General features: G+C 41.6%; 1 protein-coding gene across 1 annotated transcript; it reads left to right on the top strand.

Moving 5' to 3' along the window:
- Positions 1 to 1,472: 1,472 nt before the first annotated feature.
- klf2b (Kruppel-like factor 2b) lies at positions 1,473 to 17,578 on the top strand. Its single transcript, XM_034183041.1, has 4 exons — positions 1,473 to 1,494; positions 15,476 to 15,573; positions 15,697 to 16,618; positions 16,816 to 17,578. The coding sequence occupies exons 2-4, from the start codon at positions 15,502 to 15,504 to the stop codon at positions 16,989 to 16,991; spliced, it is 1,170 nt and encodes a 389-aa protein (XP_034038932.1). The 5' UTR covers positions 1,473 to 1,494; positions 15,476 to 15,501; the 3' UTR covers positions 16,992 to 17,578.
- The last annotated feature ends 1,751 nt before the right edge of the window (positions 17,579 to 19,329 follow it).

The following is a 19,329-nucleotide window of genomic DNA, read 5'->3' as shown; positions in this document are numbered from 1 at the left end:
CTTCACTTTTTCCACATTTTATGTTGCAGCTTTATTCAAAAATGGATGAATTTTTTTCCCTCAAAATTCCATACACAATACCCCATAATGACAATGTGACAAAAGTGTTTTTGAGATTTTTACAAATTTATTAAAAATCTAAATTTAAGAAATCGCATGTACATAAGTATTCACACCCTCTTCCATGAAGCTCAAATTGACCTCAGGTGCATCCTGTTCCCATTGATCATCCTTGAGATGTTTTGACAATTTAAGTGCACCTGGGGTGAATTCAGTTGATTGAACATGATTTAGAAAGGCACACACCTATCTACATATAAGGTCTCACAGTGCATGTCAGAGCACAAACCAAGCATGAAGTCAAAGGAACTGACTTTAGACCTCCAAGACAGGATTATCTTGAGGCACAAATCTGAAGAAGGGTACAGAAACATTTCTGCTGCTTTGAAGATCCCAGTGAACACATTGGTCTCCATCAGCTGCAAATGGAAGAAGTTCAGATCCACCAGGACTCTTCCTAGAACTGGATGCCCAGCTAAACTGAGTGATCGGAGGAGAAGGGCCTTAATCAGGGAGGTGACCAAGAACTTGATGGTCACTCTGTCAGAGAGATGAGAACCTTCCAGAAGGACAACCATCTCTGCAGCAATCCACCAATCAGGCCTGTATGGTAAAGTGGCCAGATTGAAGCCACTCCTTAGTAAAAGGCACATGGCAGCCTGCCTGGAGTTTGTCAAAAGGCACCTGAAGGACTCTCAGACCATGAAAAACAAAATTCTCTGGTCTGATGAGACAAAGATTGAACACTTTGGTGTGAATCCCAGGCGTCATGTTTGGAGAAAACCAGGCACTATCCCTACAGTGAAGCACGGTGGTGGCAGCATCATGCTGTAGGTATGTTTTTCAGAGGCAGGAACTGGGAGACTAGTCAAGATTGAGGGACAGATGAATGCAGCAATGTACAGAGACATCCTGGATGAAAACCTGCTCCAGAGCGCTCGTGACCTCAGACTGGGGAGACGGTTCATCTTTTACCAGGACAGTGACTCTAAACACACAGCCAAGATATCAAAGGAGTGGCTTCAGGACAACTCTGTGAATGTCTTTGAGTGGCCCAGCCAGAGTCCAGACCTGAATCTGATTGAACATCTCTGGAGAGATCCGAAAATGGCTGTGCACCGGCACTCCCCATCCAACCCGATGGAACTTGAGAAGTGCTGCAGAGAGGAATTGACGAAACTGCCCAAAGATAGGTGCACCAAGCTTGTGGCATTATATTCAAGAAGACTTGCAAATGTAATTGCTGCCAAAGGTGCATCAACAAAGTTTTAGTTATTATACTAAACTGGTATATAGAATTTACTGCAGAATTTTTCTCTAGTTGTAATTTAGTTTTCAGTTGTAGTGTTTTTGACCATTTTAGTGTAACACACACGTTGGGTCCCTCAGTTTTTCAGGGAATGACTCTGAGGAAATAATAATAATAATAATAATAAAAATCACCCCTGACATCGGGGTGATTGTGAGGCATTATTGTAAAGTGGTTTGATGCAGATGGAAAAGCACTATATAAATGCAGTAATTTATTGAGTAAAAGGTGTGAATACTTACGTACATGTGATTTCTTAGTTTTTTTTAATGTAGTCATTATGGGGTGTTGTGAGTAGAATTTTGAGGAAAAAAATGAATTTAATCCATTTTGGAATAAGGCTTTAATATACCAAAAAAGTGAAGCGACGTGAATACTTTCTGGATGCACCATATATATATATATCTTTGTGATGTCATAAGGTGGGTTATCCATTCATTTTCTACACTCACTTACTTCAATCAAGGGTCATGGGAGGCTGGAGCCTATCCCAGCACTCATAGGGTGACAGTACAGAACTCGTGTCTTATCACATGGCCACATATACACATTCATGCTCTCCCACACCAATTAATCTATGATAATTAATGGAAATTAATGGTAATTAATCTACGGGTCATGATACCATCATGAAAATGCACTTTACATGACGGGAGTACGAAATGTACGGTGATGCGGGTGTTATGGTTATGGTTAGGAAAAGGGCTCGGGTTAGAAGTAGTGAAATTAACAAAACATGTCACGAAAATATGACTCATTTCGTGATGGAAGCACGAAAGTAAAGTAGGCCTCTGGGCTGCACACACACGTATGGTCAATTTAAAATTTTCCAATCCACCTAACCTGCATGTCTTTGGAAGTGGGAGGAATCGGGCCACCCGAAGGGAACCCGGGTAAACACTGGGAGATACCAACTCCACACAGAAAGGACCAGATTGGAAGCGATTCAGTGACTTTCTTGTTGTGAGGTAACAGTGCTAACCACTAATCCACGGTGCCACCCTCATTCATATCAATCAATGACAAATATTGTGCTGATCAAAATATGTGTTTGATCATCCATCTAGGCTTCTTGATTGTTGAGTAGTAAGTCCCTTCGGCTGCTCCCTTGTTTGCACTCGGAGTCGCAACAGCAAATCCAAGGTCTGCATGTTGAATTGGCACAAGTTTTACGCCGGATGCCCTTCCTGACGCAACTCCACATTACATGGATAAATGTGGCAGGGGTGGGATTTGAACCCAGAGCCTTCTGAACTGAAACCAAGCGCATTAACCACTTGGCCACCAATCAAGGCTTCTTGATTGTTGAGATTAAAAAAAAAAAAAAATGCTTTTCGGACCAAGTTTTCCTTGATCTTGATCTTTGACCAAACTACTCCAAAATCTAATCACCTCAAGATATTTTCCAAGTAATATTGACACCAAGTTTGAAGTAAATCTGTCCAGCAATTTTTGAGTGATCTTGTCCACAGACACACACACACACAAACACCCTGCTTCACCAGCGTGCAGGCTAAAAAGCAATAAAGGCTGAGTAACAGAGGAAGTGAGAGCGTTCTTGCTTTCACTGGTAGTACAGAAGGGCCAAAGCGTGGGGCCAAGGTCACGGTCAGAAATCAGGAGTTCACACATCAGGACTTCCCTCACGGTCTTACTGGATCCTCGCCGAGTGACGCACTTTCCACTGAACAGTCAGATGAAAAGTCAGCTCAGTGCAGCGCTGGCACACTCACTGCTCATGGCAGACGTGTCAGCAGTGCAACAAGAGCTCAGGTTGTTACTGCAGTATTAAAGAAGAAAGACACCCGCATGAATAAAGAGATGTTTTACGAGCACACGACCAGTGTTGTCTCAAACGCTTCAGCTAATCCTCGTATTGAATATGACATGCAAGAAGATACATCTGGCTGACGCATTTCAGACGATTATCGAGAGTGTGTACTTTAGCTAAAGACTGCAGACCTGTTGTAGTGGAGCAGATAAGTATGACTTTTGGCCAGAATTGTTCACTTGGTCATACAAGCATCAGATTTGGCATGAATGTTCTTCATAAATCAGTATTTGAGAAAAAAGTGCTGGCCACTTGAAAATCTAATATGGTGGCCAGGTAGGGGTCAATGAAGAATTGCACAGGAGTCAAAATGTAAAAATGCTCCAATCATATTGAAAAGTATAACATATTATTTGTCTGATCATAACTATTCCAAAAAGGTATAGTTTGGACTATCTATGATTGAATGTTATGGAGTTATGAGGCAAAGACAGCTAGAATGGTGACAAAGGTCAGTTTCAGTTTGTACAGGGGTCAAAAGTTAAAGTTGCTCCAGTGTTTGTAAAATGTGATGCAAATTATTGGTTGAGTTAATAGGGGTTTAAAAAGGAATAGTTTGCACCATGTGTCATGCTTAGTTGTCACGTTACAGGGTAACATACATCATATGCCATAGAATCCATTGGACATCAACATTGTTTGACATTTACTCTGCAAACCAAGCATTCAACACAGTCAAAACTATTCCATTTATTAATCCTATTAGTTCAACCAATATTTTGCACCACTTTCTACCAAAACTGGAGCAACTTTAACTTTTGACTCCTGTGCAAACTGAAACTGACCTTTCTTACCATTCTTGCTGTTTTTACCCCATAACTCCATAACATTCAGTCATAGATAGTCCAAACTATACCTTTTTGGAATCTTTGTGATCACACACATAATTTGGTATAGATTTCAATATGATTGGAGCATTTTTAAATTTTGACCCTGTGTCATTCTTCATTGACCCCTACCTACCTGGCTGTCATACTGGATTTTCACATGGCCAGCACCTTTTTCTCAAACACTGATTTATGAAGAACCTTCATGCCAAATCTGGTGCTTGTATCGCCATGTGAAGGATTGTTTCAGTTATCTGCTGCACTATTGGTCTGTTCTTAAAATGTTTCATCTTGTATAAAAATGGGCTCTTTAAATCTAACTTTAGCGTTAAATGCAGGTAAGAGTTGATATCAGTGTGTGGTGGAGAAGAAGTGCGACTCAGCAGCACCGCAGGCTTCTCGTGCCGCTCACACACACACACACACACAACGGCCTGGACAGCAACAACAGCACACACACTGCCAAAGACGACAAACACACATGGTCACACAAAGAACGGTCTCGCGGGAGCGACCTGCCAGCCACGATGCGTGTTACGTCTGTTCGAATGTCAACTTAATTACAGTGTGAGGTTATTTTAAAATAATAATTCAGTTCAGTTTTTCTTCACTGTGTCAGATTTTTATAGGGTCACTGGTTTACACACACCAGTAGGAATGTGTCTTTAACCCTCAAACCTCCAAGCTATTTTAGCAACTACAACAACCGAATGGGTTCATTTATCACCCCGTTATTTTTTTATGTTTATGTGTGTATGTGTGTGTGTGTGTTTCTCACACCAATACTTGTTGGAATTAGTTGTAAAATTTCTGAGTGACAAACTGCCATAATTGGAACTTAATTGGGGCGACTTCTTAGCTGTATTTAAGGGTCGACCTGAAGAAGCAGAGACTTCTTGCATTTAAGAGTTCAGGTCAGGTCTGGAAGCACGGCATCCACCAAACTACAGAGCTACTTTGGGTCCTGGATGGCAACCATCTAGGCAGACATCCGGTTCATCCTCACCTTTTGAAAGTAAACCGTCTATCAGCCACAGCCAGGTGAAAGTTAGACAATGCCTTGGTCTTTTCCAGCTGCTGGGATACTCAAACTCTGAGGGACTTTGCATGCTGGTTAATGCCCATAGAAACATGTCACATCAATCAATCAATCAAAGTTTATTTATATAGCTTTTTCCACAGCCCAGAGGGTGGCCAAAGTACTTCACAGTCAGATAAAAAAAACACAGAGAATAACTTAAAACCATAAGACAATAAACAAATTTAAAACAGACACATCAATAAAATATACATCCAAAAATATTTGCAGATAAGAACTAAATAAAATGTCAGAGTGCTGCTGGTTGTGCAAAAGCCATTCTAAAAAGGAAGGTTTTTCATTTAGATTTAAATAGACCCAGGTCAGTGATGGTGCAGATCTCGCGTTCCAAAGTCTGGGTGCGGCCACAGAGAATGCCCGGTCTCCCCAGTGGCAGTGCCTGGACCTCAGAACCTCTAGTGCACACTGGTTAAATGATCTCAAAACTCTGGTTTGGTCTCGATGTGTCAGCAGCTCGGCTAAGTATGGTGGGGCCAAACCATTCAGAGCTTTAAAAACAAACATAAGATTTTGAAAATCAATTCTAGCCCGAACTGGAAGCCAGTGCAGAGCGTGGAGGACTGGGGTGATATGGCCACGTCTACACGTCACTTAATAGACGTGCTGCAGCATTTTGAACCAGTTGAAGTCGACTAAGGGAAGACTCAACTGGGTCTCCCTAAGTAACTTGCTTGTTTGATGCGAGGATCGCTTGAAGAGACCCAGTACCAGAAACATCCAGTGGTCACCTTGCCTCACTGGTTAGAATCCAAGTCTTGGTCTTTCATTCCCCAGCATCACTCATACAAATGTGTTAAAGCTCTTCTCTGGTGTCTCTCGACATCAAAAAGAGAGGACCCAGAGACATGAATGTCACTGCCGAGGTATGTGAATGTCTCCACAAACTCAACATTTTCAAGGCACACAAATACACTTTTGATGGTTGAGTCCAACTGGATCATAGTCTTGATCCAGGACAATCGCAAACCTAGATACTCCAGTTCCAATCAGTGAATCCATTGATTCCGCAAAGATCACAGCATTGTCCTTGAAGTCTACATCAGCAAACCTTTTTTCTCCATCAAAGGCACAAAAGCCGCTGGGTTTTGCAGCCCTGCCACATACCCAGTCCATGCAGCCAGTGATCAGATTCAGAGCTGGAAGACATTTCTAAGAAAGTCAGAGATTCTGCCTCCACTCTGCATTTAAGAACTGAAGAATACAAAAATCTAAAGGATTCTGATCCCAATACTGGATTCCTTCTTAGGAACATTGCAGATACATTCATGATCCTATAAACACCAGTATAATCTATTATATTAAAACATAAGAAGCTTGGGACTGTCACTGAGAAAGGAGGTCCAAGTTAACAGTCTCTAATAAACAACAGATCCGACAGAACCTCTGTATCACAACTAAGACACTCATGAAAGAGCTGGAGACACCTGACATCATCTACTTTACAGAGAGCGCTCCATCACCATGACATCAAAAGCCTGTTGACCAAGGATGAAGCCATTCATCCACAACTGACATGAAAGAAGAAGAACAATAACATGGCCACGATCAAAACTTTTGTCCAGGTTTTTGATTTTGGAATAATGGCTTCCCATCTGGTCGACATGGCTTTTAGGTCGTAGTGATGGAGCACTCCCTTAAAAGTGGACAATGTCAGTTTTCTGTTGAATTGATTGGTCTTTGATTCAAAACTGACATCTCAACAACAGGTCCGTGGAATCCAACCATACCATTTTTAGTTATGTTGTTACAAACAAATCAGGCCAAAAATATTACCTGTTTAATGAATTTAAAGTGACAGTATGTGGGATTTAGGTTTTTGTTCTGCAGGAATGCAATGCAGCATTCATAACATCTATTCAAAATGTAACATACAGGCCTGTAAATACGATGCGTTTTCTCTTTGTAATTCAATATGTTAAGTAATATGGGCATACATCTAATCTGGTTTAATTGGTAATAAATGCTTTTAAAAAAATCACTCAGTCAACATTTGAATATGTTACCCAATGTGTATATTGATAAAAGGTTAATCGTATTATCTCTGAAATACTAGCCTTTGACACAGGAAATAATAAGATGCTGGTATTCTTAGCTTTAGAGATATTGTGTCTGAAAGAATGTGAATTCACTCACTCACTCAGATGCATGAAATAATTACTTACTACAACAAATCAATGTGTTTTCATGATCATATTTTACAACACAGGCAGAAGACAGAAGAAAAAAAGGAATCAGTGGTTGCTCCCCCTTCACTAATTGCTCATGCAGGTTAACCCTCTGGGGTCCGAGGGCATTTTTTGGACAGTTCACTCGCCTGGCATAAATGTATTATTGCTGTTAAGAGCTCTCCCTGCATCCCACAATCAAGTTTTATGTCTCTTTTTTTTCAGGACAACCTGTGCTTTCAGAATATATATGTTTTTGTTGTGTTTTATAAGTGTTATAAAGGTTTACATTCAAAAATAGGCAAGGAAAAAATAAAGCGAAAAATAATTTTCCACACACATTTATTCAAAACACACAGCAAACTATAATAAACAACTGTTTTGACACTTTATAAAGGTAATTTGAGGTCTTGTGTGAAAGACTGTACAACAAAAAAGCAAATAACAAAACAAAAAACAAATGCACATTTTGAACAATATATACAAAATGGTCTATGCGTTTTGTTGTCCATTGATATGGTAAACAGTGCTTTACGCAGAGAAAGCAACAGAGTTATCCAGTAACATTCACATGCAAACTAGTGGAGAAATCCTGATAGTTACACACTCTTTGTTTGGGCACGTGAGATTGTCATCAGAGGCTCTCCGTGTGCTCCTGCTTTCATTGATTGCTGTGCGTAATGGCACAGGGCACATTGAGTATGTACTAATAGTATGTATGTACTCATTGGAGCACCCAGGGGGCTATTCAAACGGCCCAGCTAGTAACATATCACTCCTGAAAATGATCTTTGGCTTTTCACATGAGGTAAATCTGCCTTACGATTGGATTTTGTAAAACCATGTGACGGTGAACCAATTCCAATTGGACACTCACATTGCGCACGTCATCACACAGCTTCTATGAGGAGTACAAAGGTGGCCGATGGCTGGCTCAAAAGTCCGCAGTTAACTTTTCAGCAAAAAAAAAAAAAAACTGAGTTTCTATCTCATATCATTCAAAAGTTATTTATAATTTAGTAAAGCTTGGCCTTAGCCGTCATATACGACAGCGTCAGCCCCAGAGGGTTAACAATAGGGAGGGGTGTTATTTCAACAAATTTGGAAATCTATAAATGTTTTCATGGAATATGGAAATATACATGGAATAAACCATAACAGTATAATTTTTGGGTCATTTGATTCCAAAAACCCATATGGACGGAGCGCTTGAAAATTTCAAGTAACATGTATGTTGTATATGTGCTGTTGACGTAGAAAACCACTCTGTTGCTTATTAGTTCATTGTGGCCATGTCATTCTTTACATGTGATGATTATACTCAACTGATGTTCCTGAAATAAAAACTACATAGATTTTGTTTGTTACAATTGATCGTTAACATATGTACTGAAATTAGTTTTTTTGTCAATTACGCTTAAAAAACACCAGATAGGCTTATTGTTGCTATAGAAGTTGAATATAAACTTGGGGTCAAGCAACATTTGGAGCCAAATTTCAAGTCTCTAGATGCAGCAGTTCTCAAGATAGGACATTTTCATCGATATTTTTGGTGATTTTTGAACCCGATATCTTCACTGGCTCCATCCATATGGGAAAAAATGAATTTCATGCATTTTGGAATAAGGCTGTAACATAACAAAATTATGACCAGTGATCGTATAGTGCAATTTATAATCTCACCACTAGATGCCCCTACATCCTACACACTGTAGCTTTAAAACTTAAAGGATCATATATTATTATTCAGATGTAAAAATGTCCTTTATTTAAAAGAAAAAGCAAATGGTGCAACAGCACACACGTGTGAAAAAGATGGTATGTCAGAGTCTGTTCTTGAAGAATCCTTAATAGAGTTGCTTTATTTATTTATTTGTTAGTTTAACAGGCGCAGTTGGTCTGGTGAAGTGTGGAACCAGTGGATCCTGCTGGGAAAACCATTGTGCTCCTCTCAGGTCAGAAAGCAGCAGACAGAGTTGTGATGTAAATGTGTGCTGCTCGTTTACACCTCAATGACACGTTACCTTAAATGATGTTTACATCACGAGTGGGGGGGAGCGAGAGAGAGCGTGAAACCCGTTTCAGACGATCCTGGCGCCTGTTTGGACAATCCTGCTGCGCGAACCCCCCCCCCCCCCCCAAAAAAAAACACCGAGAGTCGCGCGCGGAACAGGTGACTTCATTCACCTGCAGGAACACAAAGATCAGAAATCTGTCAACTCGTGGTGGCGCTTTTGGCTCTGTGGACAAATGAATGAACGCAGAAGAGCTCGTACAAACCACACACACTTTTTTTTTAAGAATAACGTAAATAAAGTTTTAATTATATTTGGTGAAACAGATTTTACGTTTTGCACCATTTCACATACTTACAGAGCAGAATGCGGCTCTTTAACACACACACACACACACACACACACACACACACACACACACACACACACACACACACACACACACACACACACACACACACACACACACACGCAAAAAACATACGTCTACAGTACTTCAGGAAAGTATTCACATCACTTTTCCACATTTTGTTATGTTACAGCCTTATTCCAAAATGCATGAAATTCATTTTTTCCCTCAAAATTCTACACACAATACTCCATAAAGGCAATATGAAAAAAAAGGTTTTGTTTTGTTAGATTTATGCAAATTTATTAAAAATAAAATAAGAAATCACATGTACGTAAGTATTCACATCTTTTGCCATGATGCTCAAAATCGGGTGCATCCTGTTTCCACTGATCATCCTTGGGTACGTTCAGTTGATGGGACATGATTTAGAGAAGCACACACCTGTCTACATATACAGTGAGGGAAAATAAGTATTTGAACACCCTGCAATTTTGCAAGTTCTCCCACTTAGAAATCAAGGAGGGGTCTGAAATTTTCGTCTTAGGTGCATGTCCACTGTGAGAGACATAATCTAAAAAAAAAAAAAAAAAAAAATCCATAAACCACAATGTATGATTTTTAATAATTTATTTGTATGTTACTGCTGCAAATAAGTATTTGAACACCTGTGAAAATCAATGTTAATATTGGGTACAGTAGCCTTTGTTTGCAATTACAGAGGTCAAAAGTTTCCTGTAGTTCACCAGGTTTTCACACACTGCAGCAGGGATTTTGGTCCACTCCTCCATACAGATCTTCTCCAAATCTTTCAGGTTTGGCGTTTCAGCTCCCTCCAAAGATTTTCTATTGAGTTCAGGTCTGGAGACTGTCTAGGCCACTCCAGGACCTTGAAATGCTTCTTACAGAGCCCCTCCTTAGTTGCCCTGGCTGTGTGTTTGGGGTCATTGTCATGCTGGAAGACCCAGCCATGACCCATCTTCAAAGCTGAGAGAAGGAGGTTGTTTGCCAAAATCTCGCAATACATGACCCCATCCATCCTCCCTTCAATACGGTGCAGTCGTCCTGTCCCCTTTGCAGAAGAGCACCCCCAGAGTATGATGTTTCCACCCCCATGCACATGATAAGTGAAGTTGATTCCAAAAAGCTCTATTCTGGTCTCATCTGACCACATGACCTTCCTCATGCCTCCTCTGGATCATCCAGATGGTCACTGGTGAACTTCAAACGGGCCTGGACATGTGCTGGCATGAGCAGGGGGACCTTCCTGCCCTGCAGGATTTTAAACCATGACAGCATCATGTGTTACTAATGTAATCTTTGTGACTGTGGTCCCAGCTCTCTTCAGGTCATTGACCAGGTCCTTCTGTGTAGTTTGGAGCTTTCTCAGGATCATTCTTACCCCACAAAGTGAAATCTTGTATGGAATCCCAGACTGAGGGAGACTGACAGTCATCTTGTGTTTCTTCCACTTTCTAATAAATAATCATAACAGTTGTTGTCTTCTACCAAGCTGCTTGCCTGTTGTCCTGTAGTCCATCCCAGCCTTGTGCAGGTCTACAGTTTTGTCCCTGATGTCCTTAGACAGGTCTTTGGTCTTGGCTATGGTGGACAGGTTGGAGTGTGATTGATTGAGTGTGTGAACAGGTGTCTGTTATACAGGTAAAAAGTTTAAACGTGCAGTTAATACAGGTAAAGAGTGCAGAATAAGAGGGCTTCTTAAAGAAAAATTAACAGGTCTGTGTGAGCCAGAATTCTTGCTGGTTGGTAGGTGTTCAAATACTTAATTCTCCTCACTGTATAAGATCCCACAGTTGTCAGTGCATGTCAGAGCGCAAACCAAACATGAAGTCAAAGGAATTGTGTGTAGACCTCTGAGACAGGATTGTCTGTAGACCTCTGAGACAGGATTGTCTGGAGGCACAAATCTGTGGAAGGGTACAGAAACATTTCTGTTGCTTTGAAGGTCCCAATGAGCACAGTGGCCTCCACATTATCTGTAAATGGAAGACATTCAGATGCACCAGGACTCTTCCTAGAGCTGGCCACCCATCTAAACTGAGCGATCAGGGGAGAAGGTCCTTAGTCAGAGAGGTGACCAAGAACACGATGGTTGCTCTGTCAGAGCTCCAGCATTCCTGTGTGGAGAGAGGAGAACCTTCCAGAAGGACAACCATCTCTGCAGCAATCCACCGATCAGGCCTGTATGGTAGAGTGGCCAGATGTCAGCCACTCCTTAGTAAAAGGCACATGGTAGCCCACCTGGAGTTTACCAAAAGGCACCTGAAGGACTCTCAGACCATGAGAAACAAAATTCTCTGGTCTGATGAGACAAAGAATGAACTCTTTGATGTGAATGTCAGGCGTCATGTTTGGTGGAAACCAGGCACCATCCATACAGTGAAGCATGTTTGGTGGCAGCATCATGCTGTGGGGATGTTTTTCAGCGGCAGGAACTGGGAGACTAGTCAGGATTGAGGAAACGATGAATGCAGCAATGTACAGAGACATCCTGGATGAAAACCTGCTCCAGAGCGCTCTTGACCTCAGACTGGGGCATGTTTCAGCAGGACAATGACCCTAAGCACACAGCCAAGATATCAAAGGAGTGGCTTCAGGACAATTGAATTGAATTGAACTCTGTGAATGTCCTTGAGTGGCCCAGCCATAGCCCAGACCTGAATCCAATTGAACATCTCTGGAGAGATCTGAAAATGGCTGTGCACTGACGCTCCCCATCCAACCTGATGGAACCTGAGAGGTGCTGCAAAGAGGAAAAGGCAAAACTGCCCTAAGATAGGTGCACCAAGCTTGTGGCATCATATTCAAGATTTGAGGCTGCTGAAGATGCAACAAGGAAGTATTGAGCAAAGTGTGTGAATACGTATGTACACGTGACTTCTTAGTTATACCTTCCAGATGTGCTTTATATGTGTAGTACTGTGCAAATGCTTTAGGCACATTTAATGTATTATAAAAACATTAACAATGAGAAAAACCTTATAAATATTCATGAATAAATAAATGTGAAGAGAAGAACTTTTTTGATGATAACACGAAAATTAAGTTGCACCACACTATATGTCACAGGACCTCAAAACTATATGTTTACAATAACATAACTGAAAGTATAAGTAATTGTGTATTACAATCATTTTAATACTATGATCATTTGCAACTGTGTGTGGTATTCTACTGAAGAGAAAATCAAAATTATTATTATTATTATCACTGAATAAAAAAAATATATCTGACATATTCACTTTTGTTGGAACTGATTTTTTTTTTTGCTGACATGCCAATAAAAAGGGGTTAGGGATGAGAGGCATCAAACGCTACTTTTATTATTAATTATTATTATTATATACATAAATCAAATATATTTGCACATAAGCATGAGGGGAGATTCATTCCTTATTCTTTTTACATGATTAAAATATAAGTGAAACACATAAAAGTCACGCAAACAACATGAATCAACCTGTTAGAAAATACTTATTGCAGATTCAAATGTGTTGTAACTGGTCTTAATCAAGTGAACAGTGTCTTGTGACAAGTGTAGGGCGTGACATCATGCATTTTTTGGCATGAATAAAGTCTAAAACTAGCATTCCACTTAAGGACCGGTTCCACATTTGTCATTCCATCGGAATTGTATGCTTCTGATGTAAGTCCTCTTGTCAAAGCCTTTTGTGTTTTTTTTCTGACAGTTCTATAGTGCAATGACTCATGCAGCTTGACGTCAGATAAGTTGTCAAAATCTGCATCTAGCAACAAAGTAAACAGATGGAGTGATGCTGAAAACCTATGTAGACCTACATGTCCCTACAAAGCAAACTGACCAGGAATCGATAAAGAACCAGTCCAATCATCGCATTGATACTGAACCTTTAGTTATGCTGATGTTACGTAGCTACATTTAGTAACTCTATTAAAAAAACACTAGAATTTAACACAAATAAATGAACTGAAAAAAGTCTGTTGAATTTACATGATTTAAATATGTGCAATTGTTACACATGATCAGAATGTGTCCAAATAACATAACTTTCTGATCATGTGGAGCTGATATTCAAGTTGCATGTTTTTTTTTTGTTTTTTTTTCAGGATCTCCACAGCACATCTGGTATGGATCTGCAAATTAATTTGGCACAACTTTTACATCAGATGTCTTTCGTAGCCCAAATTCAGATATTCAGTGAGACTGGGGGACAGGTGGACCTTCATATCATGAAGCAGGAGCACTAAGCTACACATAATTATTGGATTGAAATTCTGCCCAGTAAGTATCGTGCCGCGCGTCCTCTTGACTGTTTGCAGTTGTTGGGCTCTTCAACAATGATACCTACATGTTGGATCACGCCCATAGAAACGCAGCACATGTCCAAAATGTTATAGCGGACACGTCCTCTCAAGGCACATGATCCAAGTCAAAGGATCTTCCGAACAGATAGAGTACCAAAGGCATCCTGTCATCACCTGATGAGCATCCAGGTCTCACAACTATACAGTAGGAAAAGAAGCACTAAGACTTGAACTTTAATTCTCCAGGAAAGATATCAGCATCGCCAAGCATCTGTGTCCCACAACCTCATGACCCCATAAGGTCTTCCCACATGTGTCTTGATCTAAATGACTGAGGACCCAGAGACATGAGAGATAAGTGAACGTCTTTAATCGTTGGACACTTTCACCTCCTACACCTAGACTTCTGAGGGCTGAGTCCAAGACAGCATTAAACACCTGGATCTTGTCCCAGGACAACTGAAAACCCAGCCTCTGTACAGGTGAAGGTGGAGAGGGTGTTTGTCTTGTTACCATCTGAAAATTTTAAAATCAAAAACCTAATTCAGGCTCAAGTAGTCTTATTCGGACATTTGTCCTCTATTCTATTTTCTTCTTAATATATGGTTATTTTATTTTTCCTTATGTACTGCTTTTCATGTCTACTTATGGCTTTGTTTATCTGTACAGTTGTAACATGAGCAGTTTCCTTTGCGATTAATAAAGTCTTGTGATTATGATTCAGCTTTTTCCTGCATTCTGAGGAAACATGACAAACTAAATACTGAGTCTCTCAAAGCACAATTTTCATTCTAAACACTAAAAATATTCTAATTCTGCACACAGCAGCATCCATCAGTCATCCCAGTGACTTGGGGGGGAATCCGAATGGAGCGTGGGGTACCCCCCCACCCCTCGGCGCCCCCAACCTCCACCCCAGATCCGCCTTTAAAAAAATCCTTTACACACTTTGTGTTTTTCTTCTAGATCAGATGCAGTGCATTTAATTCTTTTCAATACTGTTTATGATTTAACAAAAACAGAACTTTTTGGTTTTATGACGATTGACTGACAGCTTGTTGGAGCCCTTTGTGCTCATGACGTAACGACGGACGGTTGCTATGTCACCCAGTGTGTTTGTCCCGATGCTTCGCCTGCACCAGCCCGACAACCCTGCACCTTTTTTCCAAAACTTGCAGCTCAGGTGGGCCGGTCTGTTGACTTTTGTCGTCACTGCCGAGGGGAAGGTCCTGCGCTTTAAAGGCTCCTTTGCGCTGCGCCGCTTCGGCTCAGAGCGCAGAGGACTGACTGCACGGAGCCGCTTTATAAAGAGCTAAATTTACCAAACTTTACGTTGTTTCCTGAACTCTCACAATTGGCCAGACGCTGCGGGCTCTCTGAGTTATAAGGTTTGTAAGGACATCCTACCGCTCCAAGTCGTTCATGCCTCTGGAGAGGAGAGAGTGAAACAGGCGCACTAACAGGCGCTCAACAGCAAAACTTTGACAAGAGATAGTTATTATTTCACAATTTAAAAAAGGAAGGGTAACAGAGAACAACACATGGCTTTATCTGGAGTGATGCTGCCGTCGTTTTCGACATTCTCAAATCAAAGAGAAAAAACTTGGGAAAACGTAAGTTGGTGGGGAACCACAAATGAACCTGTTAGAATGTTGCGGAGTTGCAGGGAACAAAAAGAAAAGATGTTTGCATGCTTTCACACACTAACTGAATGTGCTGGGTGTTGTGTTTTGCAGAGGTGGAAAGGAGAGATGGACAAGCTGATGTCGTCCAGCTGCTCCGTGCTCGAAATGGTACAGAACCTGGACAAAAAGGACGACGAGGATCTGAGTAACTTTCTTGATCTGGATTTTATTCTCGCTAACACAACTGGCTCAGAAAGCGCCGCGGAATACGTTGACCCCAACCTGTACCCGGCGGAGAGCTCGGTGCCATCCTACCCAGCGGAGGACCACCGCTCCCCTCCTCCGCCGTACGGCGCCAGCCTCATGACGGAGCTGCTGCGCACCGATGCAACCAGCACGTACGGCGTTACGCGCACCGCCAGCAACAGTAACGGCGGCGGCGTCCAGGGGAGGTTTTTCAACACAGCTCATTTCCCCCGGCAGGACATTGGCAGTAACATTAAAGTCGAGCCGCCCATGGACAGTTACGGCCCCGTTTTGGGCATGGTGCTCCAAAGCTGCAGCAAAATCAAGCAAGAAGGGAACGTTTCGTGCATGATGCCCTTCGAGCAGCCCCGGGTGGCGATCTCCCCGCGCGCTTCCAGCAGCATGACACCGCCTCTCAGCCCCGACGATCAGGGCACGTCGGACTACCAGGCACCGATGTGTCAGACCATCAACTTCCCGCATAAGTATCACGCCGCGGCTGCTTTCCCGCACCACGCACCGGCGCCTCCTCAGATGCAGATGCCCTTCCACGCTCCGCACCCTCCGTTTGGAATGTACGAGGACGCACTCGGCATGCAGCCGGGTGCGCAGAGGGTGATGCTCACGCCGCCTTCATCTCCCCTCGAGCTGCTGGAGTCCAAACCGAAGAGAGGACGGCGAACGTGGCCGCGGAAGCGCACGGCGACGCACACCTGCACATTCGCCGGCTGCGGCAAAACCTACACGAAAAGCTCGCACCTGAAGGCACATCTCCGCACTCACACTGGTAAGTTCTCACTCACACCATGAGCCTTGATCTAGTTTTGTGTAATTACCCCCAGAGCCACGCTCCACTCGGATCCCTGTGCACAATTAGGCGCAGGGAACCAACTTTACGCGGCGCTGTGCGTAATTACGCACCAGTTTAACTTTCCTGGACAGCTCACTAACATTTTTTTCCCCCTGTTCTGTCTTTCCTTGCAGGTGAGAAGCCCTACCACTGCAGCTGGGAAGGCTGCGGATGGAAATTCGCCCGCTCCGACGAGCTGACGCGTCATTTCCGCAAACACACCGGCCACAGGCCTTTCCAGTGCCACCTGTGCGAGCGCGCCTTCTCCAGGTCTGACCACTTGGCTCTCCACATGAAGAGACACATGTGAAGAAGCGCACGGAAGGACTTGTGTTGATTACTTAATTTAAAATCCCCTCCACATGACCAAAACCTGTTTTATTTTTTTCCCTTGTATACTGAATTCAAATTTTGTGTTATTTTCTAAAATAACGTAGCTGGTACTACTTTGGTTATGTAAAAGCTTTAGACAAGCTTGACCAGGAAGGGGCTGGCCCTGTATATACTACTCTCTCCTCTGACAGAACTGGAATGATGTTTGACACAAAAGTGCCTTTCTATGACTGTGCTACTGCAAAACTCTTTGTGACACAACTACATGGCCACGGAACCGTATACATGTTCTTGTCGACAGGAGTAAAGTGCACATACACTTGCCCAACATGTGCAAAGACAATGTTTTATTTAAACTGCCTATTTGAATGGCCTGTTTATTCTATTGCATATTTTTACATTTTTTTTTGCCTCCTTTTGTGTGAAAACTCGATCCAGCAGCCGCTCTGTACACCATCGGGGCTTGATGCCCTGTGATTTATTTTGTACTTAAATTTATATAAATATGTACATGATTTTATACTGTAAATGTGTATTTATTGTAAATATTAAAAAAGGATGAAATGAAACATTTGGGAGTCCTTACTTCAGTGACTTGCTTTGCACTTGGATTCAGTGGCTCTGCAGGCCATTAGATCAGTTACACTCAAGTTTTACATGTCATCGCACGACCGCTTAAATTTTAAAACATGAGCACTTGATTTGCACTGTGATGTTTTGCAGCTGCACGACAGAAGGGCAGCCATTTGTGGGTTTAGCCTATAAATACAAACACACCATTTCCATAATTACAGAGTGAGCAGGGAGCCGTCTGGACAGAGGGGCACAGCAAACCCTCATCAGGGAGCCCATAGACTCCCTTTCTGATGGGTGGAAATTATAGTAGGACATCAAAGGGCCTTAATACTGCAATTACACAGAGTCACTCTACAGTTTCAAAGTATCCGAGCCCTGCACACAATGCCTGTGTGGTGTCAGCAACCACCCCGCATCAAAGGAAGCATTAACTGATGGGATTTAAAACAAAAAATAAAGCAACTTCTTTAAGTATGGTCACCCTGATTTTGTAGTTTTAAAACTCAAATTTTTTTTTCATCAAAAGCTGTAGATTCAGCCACAATATGAATTCTATAAACATTCCACAATTGACCACATATTTAAAAGAAGAAAAGAGGAAGTGAGCACCGAGCTCAAAAATAGCTTTGGTGGTAAAACGCAAATGCATCACTCTCATTTCACTTATTTCAATATTAAAAGGTAGATTCTCAGGACAAGAGTTCAGAAATCGTGAAATTATTTTGGCAAAATGTAACAAGCCGAGAAGGACAGTGCTTGAAATCATTCTGTCATTTCCTCTCCAAAGGCAGGCACTCACAGAACATCTGAAAGACTAGGCTCACTCAAGTCATGTTTTAAAAATATATATTTTATTCAATATTAAAATCAAGACAGATGTGACAGAGCCTGGCCTTCTAATCCCAAACTGCTATGTTTACGCTGATCATAAGGTGATGTCACTCTGTCCAAAAGTTCTGGAATATGCATTATGTTAAAGAACTAGTAAAGTGGTAAGATTCATTAAAAAAAAATATCAAGGCTTTTAAAAACAATTCCTTCTGCCCTAGTCAGATTGTTTTGAGTGATGAGTGAAGGAAATTAAATGTAACAGTGAGTTCACATAGAACATTTCAGAGGGTTTAGAATGGGAGTGGCCATGGCTTCAAAGATACAAAGCAGCTGATGAGATGAGCAACAGAAAACTAGTACAACAGCGCCCCCAGTGGACTCAACCGTTATTGCTACCTTCAAGTTTTTGATAAAGGAGCTCATATTGGTGTAGCAGATAACAGAATACTTAGAGGAATCCTTCAAATGGTGACGGAAGCACCAAATCCAGCACAAACACTCCTTTAGACATTACTCTTTAGAAAAGAAAAAAAACGATTGGCCACTTGAATTTTCAACAGACAGCCAGGTAGGGGTCAAATGAAGAATTACACAGGGGACAAAAATTAAAAAATGTTGCAATCATATTGAAAACTATACCACATTATGTGTCTATTACAAAGATTCCAAAAAGGTATAGTTTGGGCTATCTGTGACTGAATGTTATGGAGTTACGGGGTAAAAACAGCAAGAATGGTGACAAAGGTCAATTTCAGTTTGTACAGGGGTCAAAAGTTAAACTTGCTTCAATTTTGGTAAAAAGTGATGCAAAGTATTGGAATTAACAGGGTTTTAAAGAGGAATGGTTTGCATCATGTGTCATGCTTAATTATGTTACGGGGTAACGTCACATGTCATAGAATCCAATG

The sequence above is a fragment of the Thalassophryne amazonica genome, chromosome 12 (genome assembly GCF_902500255.1).
Source record: "Thalassophryne amazonica chromosome 12, fThaAma1.1, whole genome shotgun sequence".
NCBI classification, from domain to species: Eukaryota; Metazoa; Chordata; class Actinopteri; order Batrachoidiformes; family Batrachoididae; genus Thalassophryne; species Thalassophryne amazonica.
The sequence above is the reverse complement of the archived record's forward strand: the minus strand, read 5'-3'. Positions and strand labels throughout refer to the sequence as shown.

Bases quoted from the DNA above. Each gene is read 5' to 3' on its own strand.
- klf2b (XM_034183041.1), top strand. From the start codon at position 15,502: ATGGCTTTATCTGGAGTGATGCTGCCGTCGTTTTCGACATTCTCAAAT. The intron at 15,574-15,696 runs GTAAGTTGGTGG...TGTGTTTTGCAG, and splicing joins GAGAAAAAACTTGGGAAAAC to AGGTGGAAAGGAGAGATGGA. The intron at 16,619-16,815 runs GTAAGTTCTCAC...CTTTCCTTGCAG, and splicing joins ACATCTCCGCACTCACACTG to GTGAGAAGCCCTACCACTGC.